The sequence below is a fragment of the Pelophylax lessonae genome (genome assembly GCF_965119305.1).
Source record: "Pelophylax lessonae genome assembly, chromosome: 3".
NCBI classification, from domain to species: domain Eukaryota; kingdom Metazoa; phylum Chordata; class Amphibia; order Anura; family Ranidae; genus Pelophylax; species Pelophylax lessonae.
The window spans coordinates 89,331,179-89,349,088 of record NC_138770.1 but is presented as its reverse complement, the minus strand read 5'-3'; the positions used below and the strand labels follow the sequence as shown (position 1 = coordinate 89,349,088).

The following is a 17,910-nucleotide window of genomic DNA, read 5'->3' as shown; positions in this document are numbered from 1 at the left end:
AGTTTTGGACAGAATAGGGAAACCCATTTCAGTTTATTTTTTGCTGTCTAGGTCCTGTTAGTGAGATTTCCCTTAAATTCATTTTCCAAAGATGCAACTGGAAATGTATGGAAATCTTTTTAAAAGGGAATTCCCCTCTTTGATATTTGTCATCAAAACAAGTGTTCTCATTTAAAGATCCCCCACAAAAGAATATATTCTTCAGGTGATAACTGTAAAATGTTGGATTCTTTATTTCCTTTTGTCTTGATGTCAAAGGTCACTAGGACAAATAGTGCGGGTGGATCTTCCCGGTTGTCCACCTTTTTGGTGAGACGGTGGGTTATTATACCACACCTCTAAATTCCTATAGAAATAATCCAGCCATCATTATTATTATCTAGACATTCCATTCATGTGTTTTATGTTCCTATTATTTTTCTTAGGGCGAGTACATGAGGAAATTGATCGAGTGATTGGATCAGCTCAGCCACGGAATGATCATCGTAAGGACATGCCCTACACAAATGCAGTCATCCATGAGACACAGAGATTTGCCAATATTTTACCTATGAATCTTCCCCGAGAAACTACAAGAGATATAACCTTTCAGGGCTACCATCTACCAAAGGTAATTTTTAATAATTGTTTTTATGCTTTTTTAGTGCACATTGTAGGGATAAGACTTATAATGTGTAGCAACTAGAGTTGAGCGAACACCTGGATGTCCGGGTTCGGCGGGTCTGGCCGAACTTGAAAAAAAGTCCGGGTAAGTGACCCGGACTTAACCCGAACTTTACCCCGATCCCGAACCCCATTGAAGTCAACGGTGACCCGAAATTTTGAGCACTAAAATGGCTCTAAAACAAACATGGAAAGGGCTAGAGGACTGCAAATGGCAGCAAAATCATATTAAGAGCATGGCAAGTGCTCTGCAAACAAATGTGGATAGGGAAATAACTTAAAATAACATAAAAAACATAAAAATAAAAAATAATAATCTTGAATGATGTAGGAGGAGGACGAGGCCCAAATGGAGTAGGAGGTTGAGGTGGCGGTGGATATGGCGGTGTAGGTGAAAGCGGCGGCGGCGGTGGAGGAGGAGGACGAGGCCCATATGGAGTAAGAGGTTGAGGAGGCAGTGGATGTGGCGGTGTAGGTGGAAGCGGCAGTGGAGGAGGACGAGGTAGCCAACACTGGTTTTTACTTTCAATACTTTTTATTGAAGTTTTGTGAACATATAACAAAAGAACAATAGCATACAAGGCATGTGAGAAGAAAGTCTACAGAAGTATTGTAGTTCTGAGCAGTACAAATATCAATTATCAATTACAGGCAAACAAGACCGATGGGTATAAGAAAAAAACCAAAAATACCCAAATCAAAAAGGGACCAACATATATGACTGGAATCCTACTAAAATTGGGTGCCGATCCTCTAGGGGCACCCCAAATGGGCTCAAACTGTGCCCCAGAGAGAAGTGGCTAAGAAGAGCACAAAGCAAACTTGTAAGAGTATAGCCATAGTCCCTTATAAATGTAACAGAAGGTATTCACAGCCCGTCAGACCAGTGTAAAACTAGAGAAAAAACAATACAACATCAAAATGGATAAGCTCAGACCCCCCGAAACCAGGAAGGTAAATATAAAAAAAATAAAAATTGGGCACATGCCTAGTATAAAGACCTTAACGAGGAGCAGGATAGAGGCAGTGAGAGGAAAAAGAGAGAAGAAAAGGAAGAGTCACAGGGAAGGAGGGGATAGGGATGCAGAGGAGGAGCCCATGGTCCGAAACCACGTACCTAGAAGCGGATATCTGATATGAGAGAGTCTATCAATTCACATCTGTCCTATAGTGTAACATTCAAAAAAGTCACCCAGGGTTCCCAGATTGACTCAAATTGTTCCCTAGAGTCATTGAGGATACTGTACATCTTTTCCTGGGTCATTATCCAGGAAATTTTACGTTTTGCAGCTAAGAAGGAGACTGTAGGTTGTTTCCAATGTTTAGCTATTGTAATTTTAGCTCCCAGAAATATAAAGGAAATGAGAGTCTGGGTGTGTCTAGGGACCTTGGGGAGACGATGGCCTAGAAGGGCATAGGACGGCGATTGCTCAATCGCAACCCCCGTAACGCGTCGAATCAACCGGAATAGTTTATTCCAAAAATTACGAATTTTGGGGCATTCCCAAAAAATGTGTATGTGGCTACCCAGAAGGTCGCAGCCCCTGAAGCAGACAGGAGAAGAGTTAGGGAAAATTGTTGCCAAGCGAGAAGGTACCATGTACCATCGCATCAGTACTTTAACATTAGCCTCCACGAGGCCCACATTGTGGATCCCCCGAAAGGCTCGCGTGGCGCAGGCATGCCATATATCGAGGTCCCAGTCTGCAGTCAGGTCCTGTTCCCATCCCAGCATATAAGAAGTTTTATCTTCAGGAGCTACCAGGGAGGCATAAACGAGGGATATTCCACCCCTGACGTCCTGAATTTTGGAGCACCATTGCTCGTAGGGGGTTACCGAAAGGGGGCACGACGACCCTCTCTGGAGTGTGCGTAAAAAATGTGAGATCTGAGAGAAGCGAAATCTCTCTGCAGGTGGCATTTTTAGTGTAGCTATGCAATGTGAGTAGGAGAGTGGACCCCTTGCATCAAAAAAGTGTCCAATTCTATACAGGCCCTTATCCGTCCACCATTTGAAAGCCTTGATGTCAAGTCCAGGAGGGAAATCAGGATTGTGAAATATATGTTTAAGAGGACCCCAAGGCGAGGCAATCTTACTGGATCTATGAATAAGGTCGCACAGAGCAAATGAGTGTGAGAGCGTGGGAGCCAGGATAGGGGGACGAGAGGCAGGAGGATTCCAAAGCAGAAAATCCATAGTATGGAGAGGGACAGCCTGTCTTTCCATGTAATACCAATCAGGTTTTTCGCCTTTAATATATATGATAGAAAATTGCGTCAATTGGGCTGCTAAGTAGTACTTCCAAATGTCCGGGACCCCGAGGCCCCCATGTTTACGTGATCTAAAAAGTGTTCCAACACTGGTTTTTGTTTTTAATTTTATTTCTTTTTAAATTAGGGTACACCCCAAAAGAGATAGAAAGATCAAATACAACAATAGCGGGGTAAGGCCGTTATACATGTCTATTCTGCACAAGGTACAGACAAGTCCTGTGGGATCCATGCCTGGTTCATTTTAATGAATGTGAGCTTGTCCACATTAGCTCTGGACAGGCGGCTGCGCTTGTCTGTGATAACGCCCCCAGCCGTGCTAAATACCCGTTTAGATAGTACACTGGCTGCAGGGCAGGCCAGCACCTCCATGGCGTAAAGGGCAAGCTCAGGCCATGTGCCCAATTTGGAGACCCAGAAGTTGAAGGGGGCAGACCCATCAATCAATACGTCTAGGCATGTGCACACATACTGCTCCACCATGTTAGTGCTGGGTCGTGGTGCTGCTGGTGGAGCTCCTGTTGCAAGGAGAGGACGTGGTCAATCTGTGCCAGCTACACGCACAATTGAAACAACTTTCTCAGCTGCGAGTAGGCGACAGAACCTTACAGCTGTATTTGGCAAGGCCTAATGCACCTCTACAAATGTTGTGTTGCACACACCTCCAGTCAGTAAGATCAGTTTTCTTCTACCTGTATTTTCTTTATGTTCACTGGAGAGAGTTGATGATGCAGATTCACTGTCTGAGTGGGAAGATGGAGGCAAAGAGGTGACAGGGGAAGTTGCATTGCTGAAGATTCTTAATTAATGAATGAATGAATTCATTCTTAGTTAACCCCTTGCCATGGCATTGTATTAAATCCCAATTTAAAAATACGTCAAATAAAAAAAAACTTGGCCAAGTTCAGAAACCTAAACAATTAAAAGGTGCAATATTCCACTATAATCTTTTAATTTTTTTATCTCCATTTTTTTCTAGGGAACGTACATTGTTCCTCTTCTAGAATCTGTATTATATGATAAAACCCAATTTGAAAGACCAAAGTCATTCTATCCAGAACATTTCCTTGATTCACAGGGGGCATTTGTGAAGAAGGAGGCTTTCATGCCCTTTTCAGCAGGTAATATACTGTATTTGACAACAGATGTGCAAAACCAATATTTTCACAAATATACCATTACTGTAATTCATGTAGCTCACAATTTTACCTTAGCCAAACACCCTTCACCCATTGTGGTCTGATAGAGTACCAAAAAGCCAAATGGCACACGGCAACAGCCCATTCCCCAGGTCATATGGTCATTCAACATAGCATATAATGTCAAAGGATGGTTTGACAGCATGGTGCCATTCCCAAAGCTGCCTGAACTTTCCTACCTTTGTCTACAGTGCTCTGAGATCCTAGAGAGCCAAAGTGTTCTGATGAAAGTTATTGTACCAGCAAAAGGAATGCCACACACCAATATGCAAAATAATATCCTCCCTTTATTAAAATGGGCAGCAGGGACAGATATTATTCTGGCATATTTGCATGCGTGTCAATAATGGAATTTCAGTGCCCATGAGCCTTACAAGATATAATACATCCAGAAAACATTAAGTACTCTTAACCACTTCTCCATAGATGGATGTTAATAAAGGGAGAATAGTATTCTCCCTTTATTAAAATGGGCAGCAGGGACAGGTGTTAGTCTGACATATTTTACTCTAGGCACAGCATATTCTTTTTTTTTAAAAGGAGAGAGTTTATTAAAGAGGTTGTAAACTTGTTTAAATTTTTTTTTTTTTTTTTAAAACCTGCAAGAGAAAGACATAATGAGCTAGTATGCATCGCATACTAGCTCATTATGAAATACTTACCTTAGAACGAGCCCCCGCCGTGCCGCTCTCTTACCTGTATGACGGGCGACATGACATGTCGCTCGTCTTCCGGGATCGCGGCATCCGGTCATCTGATTGGCCGGAGCCGCGGTGACGTCACTCCCGCGCACGCGCACGGGAGCCGACGGTCACGGCACGGGGCTCTGAAGGAACGGCACGATCAGCCGTTCCTTCAGAGCGCATGCGCCAGTGACGTCACTGGCTGCATTAAAGGTAAATATCTCCTAAACGGTACATGTTTAGGAGATATTAAAAGTACCTATAGGTAAGCCTTATCATAGGCTTACCTATAGGTACAACTTCCTGAGGAGGGTTTACTTCCTCTTTAAGCTGTACCAAGAAAATATAACAATCACAGCCAAAATGCATGTTGATAATGGAATTTCAGTGCCCATGAGCCATACAAGAAATTATACATCCAGAAAACATTAAGTACTCTTAACCACTTCTCCATATATGGATGTTATATGACATTTCTGAGTTTAGGTGGTAAATCCTTCAATCAGGCATCATTCAGATATCTATGGAAACATGCAAAGGAAGACCACATGGCCCCCATTATAGAAAAAGGGAGTTGTTTATGGAGAACCAACCACGGTATAGATAAAACGAATGAAACACTTTATTGAAAAATTGACATCAATTCATATGGACAAGAACATAGTCCTATGACCTCCAGGCATTACATATAATAAAAACCAATGTGGACAACGTTGTCTCACAAACACACACACACAGACATAAAATGGGCCTCACCCTCACTCGCATGCATACCAGCTCATCCTAAATAATCTATCTCATAAGTTGGACTATGTAAATCGGACTAGTGGAGGCAGTCCAACGCCAAATCAAAAACCGCCCGGGATCATGTATAGAGAAGGAACCTCTTAATACACTGCAATATCCCTCGATTCATATTGTCCTGGGATACATGAGACTAGGCTGAAAGCATGAGGCTCCATGAGCTGGCCATGCTGCTATCGATATGTCCACAAATGGAAATGGCAGGAATATATCACCGCATATCAGCCTTTCTCAACCTTTTCAACACCGAGGAACCCTTGAAATAATTTTCAGGTCTCAGGGAACCCCTGCTAAAAATGACTATATTTACAACTCATGATACATTAGTGTGATGGTCAGTGGGATGAATGCTCCTTACACTTGTGGACATTGGGAAGAATTACCTTCTTCCAGATAGCTAAAAATATCAATGGTTTCAGGGGAACTTATCTGAGAGGCAGAAATTGCTCATTGCTCAAGGCACCCCTAGCAACCTCTGGAGGAACCCTAGGGTTCCAGGGAACCCTGGTTGAGAACCACTGCCGTATACAGTGGAGTGACTACCAATAGGTAGTTGCAACCTTGAGGATAAAGTAGTCTGGTGGCTCCGTTTTAACCCTACTGTGGTTGCCGTATGTGAACACCAATTTGGTGACTTAGGTGGCCATGTGAAAAGTTCCATCCACAGCAACAAGGGTGGTTAATTGACTTAGGGTCCTAACTGCAATCATAATATCATAGATATAAGTGGCTAAATACAACACTGGGGATGAAAGCTTGCCCGGAGGCTCTCACCACTCTGTAGCACTATACTCTTCCTTGTTCCTCCCTCTATGTACCAATATACAGTATGGATGCCTTCAATGGACCAACAGCCTGTATACAGCTGTCAAGGGTTGGAAGCCAGTAGACCTTTAGTAGTTTACTCCCCGCAGGAGCACGGCTCTATCAGAGTCCTCGGCGTGTCTCTATGCCAGTTCGTGAGCACACCAGAACTTCCGCCTTGGAGTAGATGGAACACATCGTGAGACACAAAGCCCAGCTGCATTGCCTACCATAAATGATCATATCATTCAGATATCTTCTTTTTTAGCCGGCGATTCCCTGTCATGGCATATGTAAACAGCGTTCAAACCGCACATGTGAGGTATCACAGCAAATGTTAGAGTGAGAGTGATAATTCTAGTGCAAGACCTCCTCTATTACTCTAAACAGGTAACCTGTAAAAATGTTTAAAGCGTCGCCTATGGAGATTTTTAAGTACTGAAGTTTGACGCCATTGTATGAGTGCGCACAATTTTAAAGTGTGACATGTTTGGTATATATTTACTTGGTGTAACATCTTTCATATTATACGAAAAAAAATCATGCTAACTTTTTAGTGTTTTTTTTTTTTTAATTCAAAACAAAACGCATTTGAAAAATTGCTGCGCAAATTCCATGTGACATAAAAAGTTGAAACAACCACCATTTTATTCTCTAGGGTCTCTGCTAGAAAAACATATATAATGTTTGGGGGCTCCAAATACATTTTCTAGCTTAAAAATTATGATTTTTACATGTAGGACAGGAGTGCCAGAATAGGCCCGGTATGGAAGTGGTTAAAGTATATACAAAGAGACAGTACATATCTATACAACATGTCAACAGAACAGGTGGGTATTTCCACAGAAGTTAAAATTATTGAAAAGTCCCAGAGTTCCGGCCTCAAATGCCTTTTTTAACTAAAAATACCCCTATAATACTAATCCATCGCCCTTTGCAGAACCGCTATTCTCATACTTACAAGGTGTATAGTATTGGATTTTAGTCAAAATCTTACTTTTAAAAACGCTGCCTGGGCGCGGCCATCTTGGATGTGGGCATCTGAAGCCACAGTGTAATCTGCTGTGTCCTTCTTCCTGATTCCAGGGAGTGTTCTGGGAGTTCTTCCTGATTCCAGCCTCCTGGGATTAATGACAAACAGCTCCCAGGATGCAATGCAAAGGCGGAAGTGATATTGGTGGGCGTGGCCACAGAGGGGGGAGAAGGAGGAAGTACAATCAAAAATGCCCTGAATTTAAGGTAAGGGACCCCCTATAAAAATTGAAAATGCCCAATTGTTGATTAGCATAGCGAGCACTCCAGGAATCACTAAAGTTGAAAAACAGGCCGGAACTCCACTTTAAAAAAAAAAACCTTTTATACTTACCTGCTCTGTGTAGTTGGTTTTGCACAGAGCAGCCTCAATCTTTCTCTTCTTGGGTCCCTCGCCAGCGCTCCTTCCCTCCTGTCAAGGTGATCACCGCCGCTCCTCCCCCGGCCCAACTCCCGATGTGTCTGAATACAGTGGGAGCGAGCCTCCGGTGGTGCGCGCACGCCGCCCACAAGGGGAGGAGTCCAGCGACGTAGGTCTACGTCGCTGGACGATATCGAGCCACTTTGCCGCAGTACCAGCTCAGTGAGCGGTCGGCAAGTGGTTGACAACTATTATCTGGACTTCTGTTAGTGGAAGGTCATCCAGGATACCCAAAATACGTCTGGTAGGTTTGACTGGTACTGTATTGTTAAAAACTGAATTGATAGTACTGCATAGTTGCCAACATTTGAAAAAAATGTCCAGGGACACTTTGCAGCACAGCTATCAATTACTTACCACACCCACTTCCCTGAAGCTCCGCCCACTCTGCATAATTAATCTCCGCCTACTTATCAGATTATAGGGTCTACTTCATAAAGAGAGAATTACAGGAAATTGAAAAGGGAATTGAAAACTTGAGGCCAAAGTAGCAGAGTTGGAATAATTCTCCCATTCAGCTGCTCTACTTCTGCCTAAAGTTTAAAATTCTCATCACAATTCCCTGCGATACCACATGTGTAAGACTTTTTGTTACTCTACGTACAAGACCCTGAAAATCAATCACCGCCTTTAGGCTTTCTAAGGGCGTAAATTGTTGATTTTACTCCTCATTACCTATCACAGTTTCGGAGGCCATGAAATGCCAAGATAGCAGAAAACCCTCCCCCCCAAAAAAAAAAAAAATGACCCCTTTTCAGAAAGTAGACACCCTAAGCTATTTGCTGAGAGGCATGTTGAGTCCAAAGAATATTTTATTTTTTGCCACAAGTTTTGGAAAAATTAAAAACATTTTTTCTTTTTTTTTTTACACAAAGTTGTCACTTAAATGATATATTGCTGGTATATGTGGAATTACACCCCAAAATATATTCTGCTGCTTCTCCTGAGTATGAGGATACCCCATGTGTGAGACTTTTTGGCAGTCAAGCCGCGTAAAGGACCCCGAAAACCAATCACTGAATCACTGCCTTCAGGCTTTCTAAGGGCGTAAATTGCTGATTTCACTCCTCACTACCTATAATTTTCGGAGTCCATAAAATTCCAAAACAGCACCCCCCCCCCAAATGACCCCTTTTCGGAAAATAGACACCCTTGGCTATTTGCTGAGAGGCATTTTGAGTATTTCGAAGATCTCACTTTTTGTCACAAAGTTTTTCAAATTGAAAAAAGAAAACAAAAATAAATTTTCCTTTTCTTTCTTCATTTTACAAAACAAATGAGAGCTGCAAAATACTCACCATGCCTCTTAGCAAATACCTTGGAATGTCTAGTTTCCGAAAAGGGGTCGTTTGGGGGGGGGGGGGGTTTGTGCTACCTTGACATTTCAGGGCCTCCGAAACTGTGATAGGTAGTGAGGAGTGAAATCAACAATTTACGCCCTTAGAAAACCTGAAGGCAGTGATTGGTTTTCTGGGACCAGTACACAGCTAGGTTCCCAAAAGTCTCACATATGTGGTATCCCTGTACTCAGGAGAAGCAGCAGAATATATTTTGGGGTGTAATTTCACATATAGCCATGGCATGTGTGAGCAATATATCATTTACTGACAACTTTGTGTTAAAAATTTTTTTTTTTAATTTTCTGGAAACTTGTGGCAAAATATAAAATATTCCATGGACTCAACATGCCTCTCAGCAAATAGATTGGGGTGTCTACTTTGCAAAAAGGGGTAATTTGGGGGGGGGGGGTTGAACTTTCCTGGCATTTTATGCCCAATTTTAGAAGCTTATGCCACACATAACCCACTCTTCTAACCAATTGAAGACCAAGCCTTTCCTGACACTTTTTGTTTATATGAACAAATTATTATTTTTTTACTAGAAAATTACTTTGAACCCCAAAACACTATATATTCTTAAAGCAGAGGCCCTACTGAACAAAATGGTGGGTGTTGTCACACGGTATTTGCGCAGATTTTCCAAATGCAATTTTTTGGGGGAAAAAAACACTTTTTTTAAATTTAATGCACAAATACACTATGTATTCAAATATAAAAGGATAAAAATCAGCACAACCTAGTGAACAACTAATAAATAAGCAATTAATAAGTGCACACCTAAAAGTGCAAACAATAAATACTAAAAATGATTGTAAGTGACAATAAATAAAACTATATATTTCCCAATTGTTTGGTAAAATATAAAAGATAATCTTTTGCCAACTACATAGATACCAAACGTGACATGCTTTAAAATTGGGCATGCCCATGCAGCGGCAACAAACTACTATACGTACATTTTTAAAAGCCTTTACAGGTTACCACTTTCGATTTACAGAGGAGGTCAACTGCAATAATTATTGCCCTCAATCTGACATTCATGGTGATATCTCACATGTATGCTGCAATTGCGGTTTACATATGACACAAGGCCGATGCTTGTGTTCGCCTTTGCGCGCAAACAAGGGGGGACAGGGGTGCTTGAATTTTTTTTTTTTTTATTATTATTCATTTTGCTTTTTTATTTTATTTTAACACCTACCCTTCCCTTTCCTTTTTTAAATTTTTTTTTTTTATAATTTTTATTGTTATCACAGGGAATTTAAATATCCCCTATGATAGCAATAAGTAGTGACAGGTACTCTTTTAGGTACTAAAAAAATGGGGTCTATTAGACTCTAGATCTATCCTCTGCCCTTAAAGCATCTGACCACATCAAGATTGGTGTGATTAGATGCTTTCCCAATTTCCCAATGGCGCTGTTTATATCTGGCAAAATCAAAGTCATGAAATGCTCGTAGCTACCGGTATCTTAGGCCATAGAGATAATTGGAGCCATTCTGGTCTCCAATCAGCTCTATGTTCAGCTGACAGAACCACCGGTTGCAGCCCCGGGTTTCCCGGTGGGACAGGAGAGCTCAAGAAAACCGTGGAAGGTGGTGGGAGGGGCATGAAAGTCCCCTCCCACTGCTTGTAAAAGCAGTCTAGTGGCTAATTATCTGCTAGGATTGCTTTTACATGAAACTTGAGCGCTGGCTGTAAAAAACGATACCAGAAAGTGTGTGGTATGCCCACCATTAGACCTCCCAGCATTCACCCACTTCTAATGATGGGCATACATGCAATGTTCTTTTTATTTTTCATTCAGCCCTTGGACTGAACAAAAAAAAAAGAACATAGCAGATTCCTCCATTCACATCGATTGATGTGGATGAAGAAATCTCTGCCAAGAAAAGTGTTAAAAAATAAATGGCGAAGCATAGGGGGAGATCCGCCCTCTGTGTCCACCCCATCCCCTATGCTTCGCAATATATATGCTATTTTTTTAACTGTGGTGGTGAAATCACCTCCTACAGTGCTGCACTCATTGATTTACGTATATGCTGAGAGCAAACGCTGTTGCTGTCAGAATAAACAAATCAGTGGTGCAACTGATGGGAGTCCTTGCAAAGCAAACAATGGTTAACAATAAAACACAGTAACAATAAAACATTACAATATAATAGTATACAGTGCAGTAAAACATTAGAATGGTGGTATCTGCAAAGAAAAATATGGTTAACAATGAAAAACACAGAAACATTAAAACATTACAATATAATAGCATACAGTACAGTAGAATGGTGGTATCTACAAAGCAAACAATGGTAAACAATGAAAAACAGTAACAATAAAACATTACAGTATAACAGTATATTATAAAGTACAGTAAAAGTAGAAAGAGTAGAAGAGTAAGAACAGAAAATGAACTCAATAAAACGACAACTATATTTGGCTTTTTTTTTTTTACATTTTTTAAATTTCTTTTTTTTGTAACTTTTTTTTACACTTTTTTTTTGTAACTGTAAAAAAACAGTTCCAAGCTAGGGTCTCTCAAAATGCAACAGCCATCTAACATCTTTCGAGACCTTGTGTGAAAGTGTGCCCTAGACTGTGCCGTGCTGTATCCTATACTAATACTCTACTAGTGTGTGGTAGCGATGGAAACAATCCCCGATGCTGAGACCAGGTTGGCCAGGACAGGAGGGACAAAAATAGCGGGTGTCAAACTTATATCCGCATTTTCTACAGACACAACATCTTCTTTGGGGTGCTCTTTGGGTCGAGGTACTAGAGATGACATCCGGAAAAGGCCTCTCATGCAGCCGGCTCACTGCATCTGGATTGTGAATTTGGGCCACAGCACCTTCTGGGTACAGAAAGTCTGTGATGATCTCTTCCTGGAATTTTAGGAAGGATCCACTTCTTCCTGATGCTTTGTTTAGCACATAAGTGTTCAGCAGAGCCAATTGGAATAAGTATATAGAGACTTTTTTGTACCAAAGTCTGGCCGTACGGGCAATTACTATGCTGCAGTTTGGGAACATTAAACTAAACTATTGGGGACGCTAGTATAGTTCTGATCCGATCAAAGACTAGGATCCGTTCAGACATTATACTAGTAATGGAGGGGTTTAGTGTGTGTGTGTGTCACTGGCAATCAAAGGGTTAAAATGTATTACTAAATATGCAGCAGGCAATCTGACGCTGTCCTGGATTGATGCTAACTAACGTTAAAGCTAAGTGATGTCACCAGTGACACTAATACAGTGATCAGAAAAATGATCTGTACATCATAATAGTGACACTATAACAGGACAATGAAGGGGTTAACTGGGGGTGATCAGGGGGTTAAATCTTTATTAAGGGAAATATGGCGGGTACCCAAAACCTATCAGCACTAACCGAAGTCACAAGTGACACTAATACAGTGATCAGTAAATTATCTGTATACTGTATATAGTGTACACTGTGACAGGGAGTAAAAGGGTTAACTGGGAGTGATCAGGGGGTTAAATCTTTATTAGGGAATGTATGGTGGGTACCCTAAACCTATTTGGGACTACCAGTAACTGTCTCTCACACTATCTGAAATCACAAGTGACACTAATACAGTGATCAGTAAATTATCTGTATACTGTATATAGTGTACACTGTGACAGGGAGTGAAAGAGTTAACTGGGGGGTGTTCAGGGGGTTAAATGTGTGCCTATGTGTACTGGTGTCAGTGTGCTGCTTTTGTACTCATGGTAGATGTTCTCTCTTCTCGAAAAGGGGTCCAGGAGAGAAGATTGCATCATTTCCTCTGCCTTTGTTTACATGATACAGGCACAGGACGTTCTGCAGTTGGTCAGAACCGATCACCAGATCCAGACCAAAACTCATTGGCCTGGACCTGATGACTGATCGGTTCTGAACCGAATCAGAATATCGCAGGGACGGCGGGCACGCGTGTATGCGCCCCCTAGCTCTGCTGGCGACCAACGTACAGTTACATCGGTTCACGCAGCTGAGCCACCCTGCCGCAGGTAATCTGCTTGTGGGTGGTCGGCAACAGGTATACTATATAGGGAGATGTTTTTAAGTTCTACTTAAAAAATGTAAAAATAAAATGCATGCAATATTATATGAAAAAAATACTAATTGCCCAAACTCAAAGTGCTACAAATCATTCACTGGAAACAGTGTCCATTCAAAATATCTTCATGTCTTTATGCTTGAAATACACTCCCATGTGTTCATAAGCAACAGTACAAAAAACTTCTTTGTATTTTGTGCCACACTCTTCACAGTGTAATCACTCCTCCTCCACCAATAGTGACCTTTAAATCAGATGTGCTCTCACCTAAGAAAAATGACCTACATATTATAGGGGTCCAGAATAGCTTTATTTCCCTGTTTCTGGGGTCCAGATGTACCAGAAAATCTCTGCTTATTTCCAAAAAAAAAAATACATGTTTTCCATTTAAAACCACATTTTTAAAAACAATCTTAGTAAGAAATCCACTCACATTCTTTAGTGCACCTATTTCCAGTGAGCACAGATACAGCAATTTCCATGAACAGTACATATACAGCAGGTATATTTACATGAGACAACCAGAAACTTCCTGGTCTGCTCGCGTGCGTGATGACATCACATAAAGCGACATTACTCTTATGCATTTCATCCCACTCATACGACTTCTTCATTTGTTCCAAAAATGTTTTTTTATCTTGCTCCTTTAAATTTTTTTGTCACCGTGGTTGAAAATGAATGTCAATTTGATCCCAATAAAGATTTTCAATGTTCCTGAGACAAAAGTTTTGGACCAAACCTGACAGCTTTTTGCAAACATGCCCCAGTCTGTGATTACAAAGCAGTCCTGCAAGAATGAGATGGCCTCCTCACTCCAGACCTGGACAGTTTTATTGACTGAGCTTGTTCTGCAGATTAGAGGTTTGTGAGATGGAATATTATTAGTGAGATGTGATTGGATAGACCAAGATGTGGTAACAAGGTAGATTTGTATGCTCCAGGGATATTTGTATCTATGTGGTACAATATGTTATTTCCCCTTAGTGGGTCATTTCCTTTGGTAAAAAAATTGGTCCACATATGAGCTATTCCAACTCTGAAAAATCAGTAGCTGTGCACAAGTCATTGTTTTCACATTTAGACTTTGGAGTCTGTCTTCCTGCCTGCTTGGTAGACATTGTGGACTGCTATACCACTAACCTCTTTAAGAATGAAGCCATCCAGCCAAGTCTCTGAAATAATTATCACACAGCTGTTAATTTTTCCTTGGCCTGAATTTATTGGTCTTGTTGGTGAGTGGTCAAGAGCTGCTCAGTAAAAGACTCAGCAAAGCTGTTCTGTAACAAGAAGCTTTTAGCCTAGCTCATGGGCCAGTTCTCTTACCCCACTTTTGCTTCGAATGCTTAAGCCACCCTCATGGCTTCTCTGGTGAGATGGTAATAATTCCAGTGAACTCCGGTGAAGTCTAGGAACGCTGGTCAAGCAAAGCCCAAAGTGTGACTCAGATATACAGGATATTTCTGGTACTCAGCAATTCCTCAGGTCCATAAAATATTTGAGCATTTACTGCCTGTAATAAAAACCATTTGGCCTTTTTTTTGTCATTATATGTAGTGTCCCAAGTGGTCGTCGTCCCTGTTATATAGAGAAAAAGCGACCCCCCAATGAAATTGGGATTGTATAGGCGAACAAAGCAAACACAGTTTTCAAAAAAATATATAACTTTATTGTATTCACATTAAAATTGTTGTACACCTAAAAAGGACATTTAAAAGAGAAAAATACATGTTAATCATGGTCCTAAGGTAGTGGGAGATGAAAGACAAGGGTATGTGTAATTGAGAGACCTGACGTGTTTCGGGTGATAACCCTTCTTTGGGGGTCAAACACTTCGACCATGTGGGTTTTGCCACTTTATACACCCAAATGGACCAGGGAGCCGTAATATTAAAACCAGGTAGAGAGTACCAGCAAATCAATATTAGAGGATGTATGAGCTAAGGCCTAGATGGCTAAAGGTTGGAGCCCAGATGAAAAGAGATGAGTTGCCGCGGCACCGCAAACGGACAGGTCCCACAGGAATCCAAAAAGGCCCAAGAGTGAGAAGGGTCCTGAAAATATCTAGGTATGTCAAAAAGGTATGTAGTACGGAATAGAGATGCAATTTATAGACTGTGTGGGCAGGGCCGTCAGCGAGCCTGCAATGTAAAGCAACTGGTGCAACAGGGGCGTTAGACCAACACAGTAGAGAGTACTACCAGTGTCTCAGTATGTTATGAGGCAATAGAAACCTTACCGTGTGGTGCAACACGCGTTGGCATCCTCTGCCAACAATTTTAATGTGTATACAATAAAGTTATATATTTTTTTGAAAACTGTGTTTGCTTTGTTTGGGTGTACGGTCACCTATACAGTCCCAACTCCATTGGGCGGGTCGCTTTTTCTTTTTTTTGTCATTACTCTTCTATGTTTTTTTGTGCATGTAGTGCCATAGTGGATATAATATGATAAAATAAGAATGTAAAGTCACACTAAAATAAGTATTTCCACAAAAAAACTCCTCCGTTAACCCTAACTTCTTCATGCCGACAGTAACCATATATGAGGCCTCACTGGACTGGCTTTTTTCCGTATCTGCAGAACCTTCTATGTTCTGGGGGAGCGCGTCGCACAGCGTGCTCCTAGCACAGAGACAAGGGTCTCAGCGGGAGCTCCGGGTCCCATACTAATGATCAGTCACTGAAGCCCACTCCTTGCAGAGAGAGAGAGAGTGTGTAAAAGAATAATAACAAATTAAATAAAAATTTGATAAAAAATAGCTAGATAAAAGGTTGATCTAGGTCAGTGCCCGGGTTAGTGTTTAGGCCAAGGTCAGTGTCAAAAATCAGGGTCAAAGGTCATGGTCAGTATATATTGAGCAGGATTTAAAAAAAAAAAAAAAGCATTTTTTCAATTTCTATCAGTGTCAGTTAGCGTCAGCCTCACCAAGAAATATTTTGAAAAAAGGAGGTCTGGTGCCTAGGTTATCAACTGGTTATTGAAAAGGGATTGTAATTATATGACCGCTGTTAACTATCTCTGGGTATAACCCACAAAAAACGAATATAAAAGAATATATAAGGTCAACTCAGATCTACATTCCCTTAATTGCTCGGTGGGGATTAAAACATAATTGATCACCTATCAGTCAAAAACCATTGACCGTGTTCTATCCTAAAGTGCTAGTGCAAAAATGATATAAGCAACTACTATGAACAATGAATCACCTGAAAGTGCTAGTGCAAAGAATTAATATAAACAACTCATATAAACAATTAATCTCACAAGTAAGTGAGCAATCAGTGCCCTAAAATTACATAGATACAAATGAGCAAAAATACATTTCTAAAAACATAACAGTGTGTATAATGAATCCAATCTCATATATTCAAAAAAAGAAAAGAAAAAAATCAGTCAAAAGTATTTTTACAATCCCAAAAAAAAAAAGTTGAAAGAAGTTGTGCATAAGATATAGTGCAAAATCTTCAAAATTCAATCTTGTGCAAAAAAACCCCAGTGCAATCCTTCCACTGATCACCCCAAACTGACTCACCAGATGAAGTGGCTGGTAAAGTTATAAACCAGCTTAAACGTCTTCGTACAAATTATCCAGCAGAATGGCTCATTGCCTTAATGAAGGCTGATTGCTATTTCTATTCATTAATGAATGATGGCCCCATCTCTGTGTCAGACTTTCTCATAGAGGTGCATGGAGGTATAGGTTTTTAAGAAAGAAGGAGAATCGACATAGCGTAAGTCTGTTAAAACTGTATCAGTTTATTAAAATATAATAGCAGTGCTCACATTTGAAAAGTGTCAACCCGACACTAAGGATCACACACTGTGTGTAAAGGGCTATTCGTATCACCTCTGGCTGTTCCGTCAAAGCCGCGAGTGAGATACCGACATGCGTGGTAGTGTCCAACGTCCTAGACCCTCCCAACCAGTTTCGTCAATCGACGTCCTCAAGGAGCGGTTCATACTCCGGAGCGGCTCCGGTACTCTCTTTGTATTAATAAAAAGCTACTGACACTAAAATAAATACATAACTCATGTAAACAGATAACCATTATAATTTTTTTTAGTTTAAATCTCTTAGGAAGCATCTAACAATCTCTCCTCTCTGATTTCCATAGGTCGGAGGTCTTGCCCTGGAGAAACACTGGCAAAGATGGAGCTGTTCCTTTTCTTTACCAGCCTCATGCAGAAATTTACAATTTGTGCTGCACCTGGTGTGACTAACTTCCATATCAAACAATCAGTTGGTCTTACAGTTACTCCATTATGTCCAAAGATCTGCTGTGTTCCGCGGTCCTACTAAAAAATAAACTGTCACTGCTACTTCTAATTCCTTACGTTCTACTGCTCTGTAGTGCTGTACATTCCTACACTTCTCTTAAAAATATGCTCTAAGGGTGCTCTTACCCTAAAGAGAACATAAAGGTTGTTTAGGTCTGCTCTCTTCCAGTGATTAATACACCCTATATTTTCTGTATACTGGCCTCTTCTTTTTTCCGAGATAATTACAGGATGCACTGCTTGTCTGTTCATGTCTGTAAATCAGTGGGCCATAAAATGTGCAAATCATCATGAGTGCTGAGTTAAAGGTCTGCAGATACTGTTGTTGAACAGTTATTCTGTACTTTACTGTTCCTCC

The 17,910-nt window shown here is 40.9% G+C and overlaps 1 protein-coding gene across 1 annotated transcript in view; it reads left to right on the top strand.

The window, feature by feature from the left end:
- The window catches only part of LOC309551302 (cytochrome P450 2K4-like), a 62,252-nt gene extending 44,651 nt beyond the window's left edge, over positions 1–17,601 (top strand). Inside the window, exons 7-9 of the mRNA XM_082251833.1 lie at positions 426–610; positions 3,914–4,055; positions 17,390–17,601. Of these exons, the coding sequence (XP_082107959.1) occupies positions 426–610; positions 3,914–4,055; positions 17,390–17,574 (512 nt within the window). The 3' untranslated portion in view covers positions 17,575–17,601. The remainder of the gene's footprint in view (positions 1–425; positions 611–3,913; positions 4,056–17,389) is intronic.
- Positions 17,602–17,910: the final 309 nt, after the last annotated feature.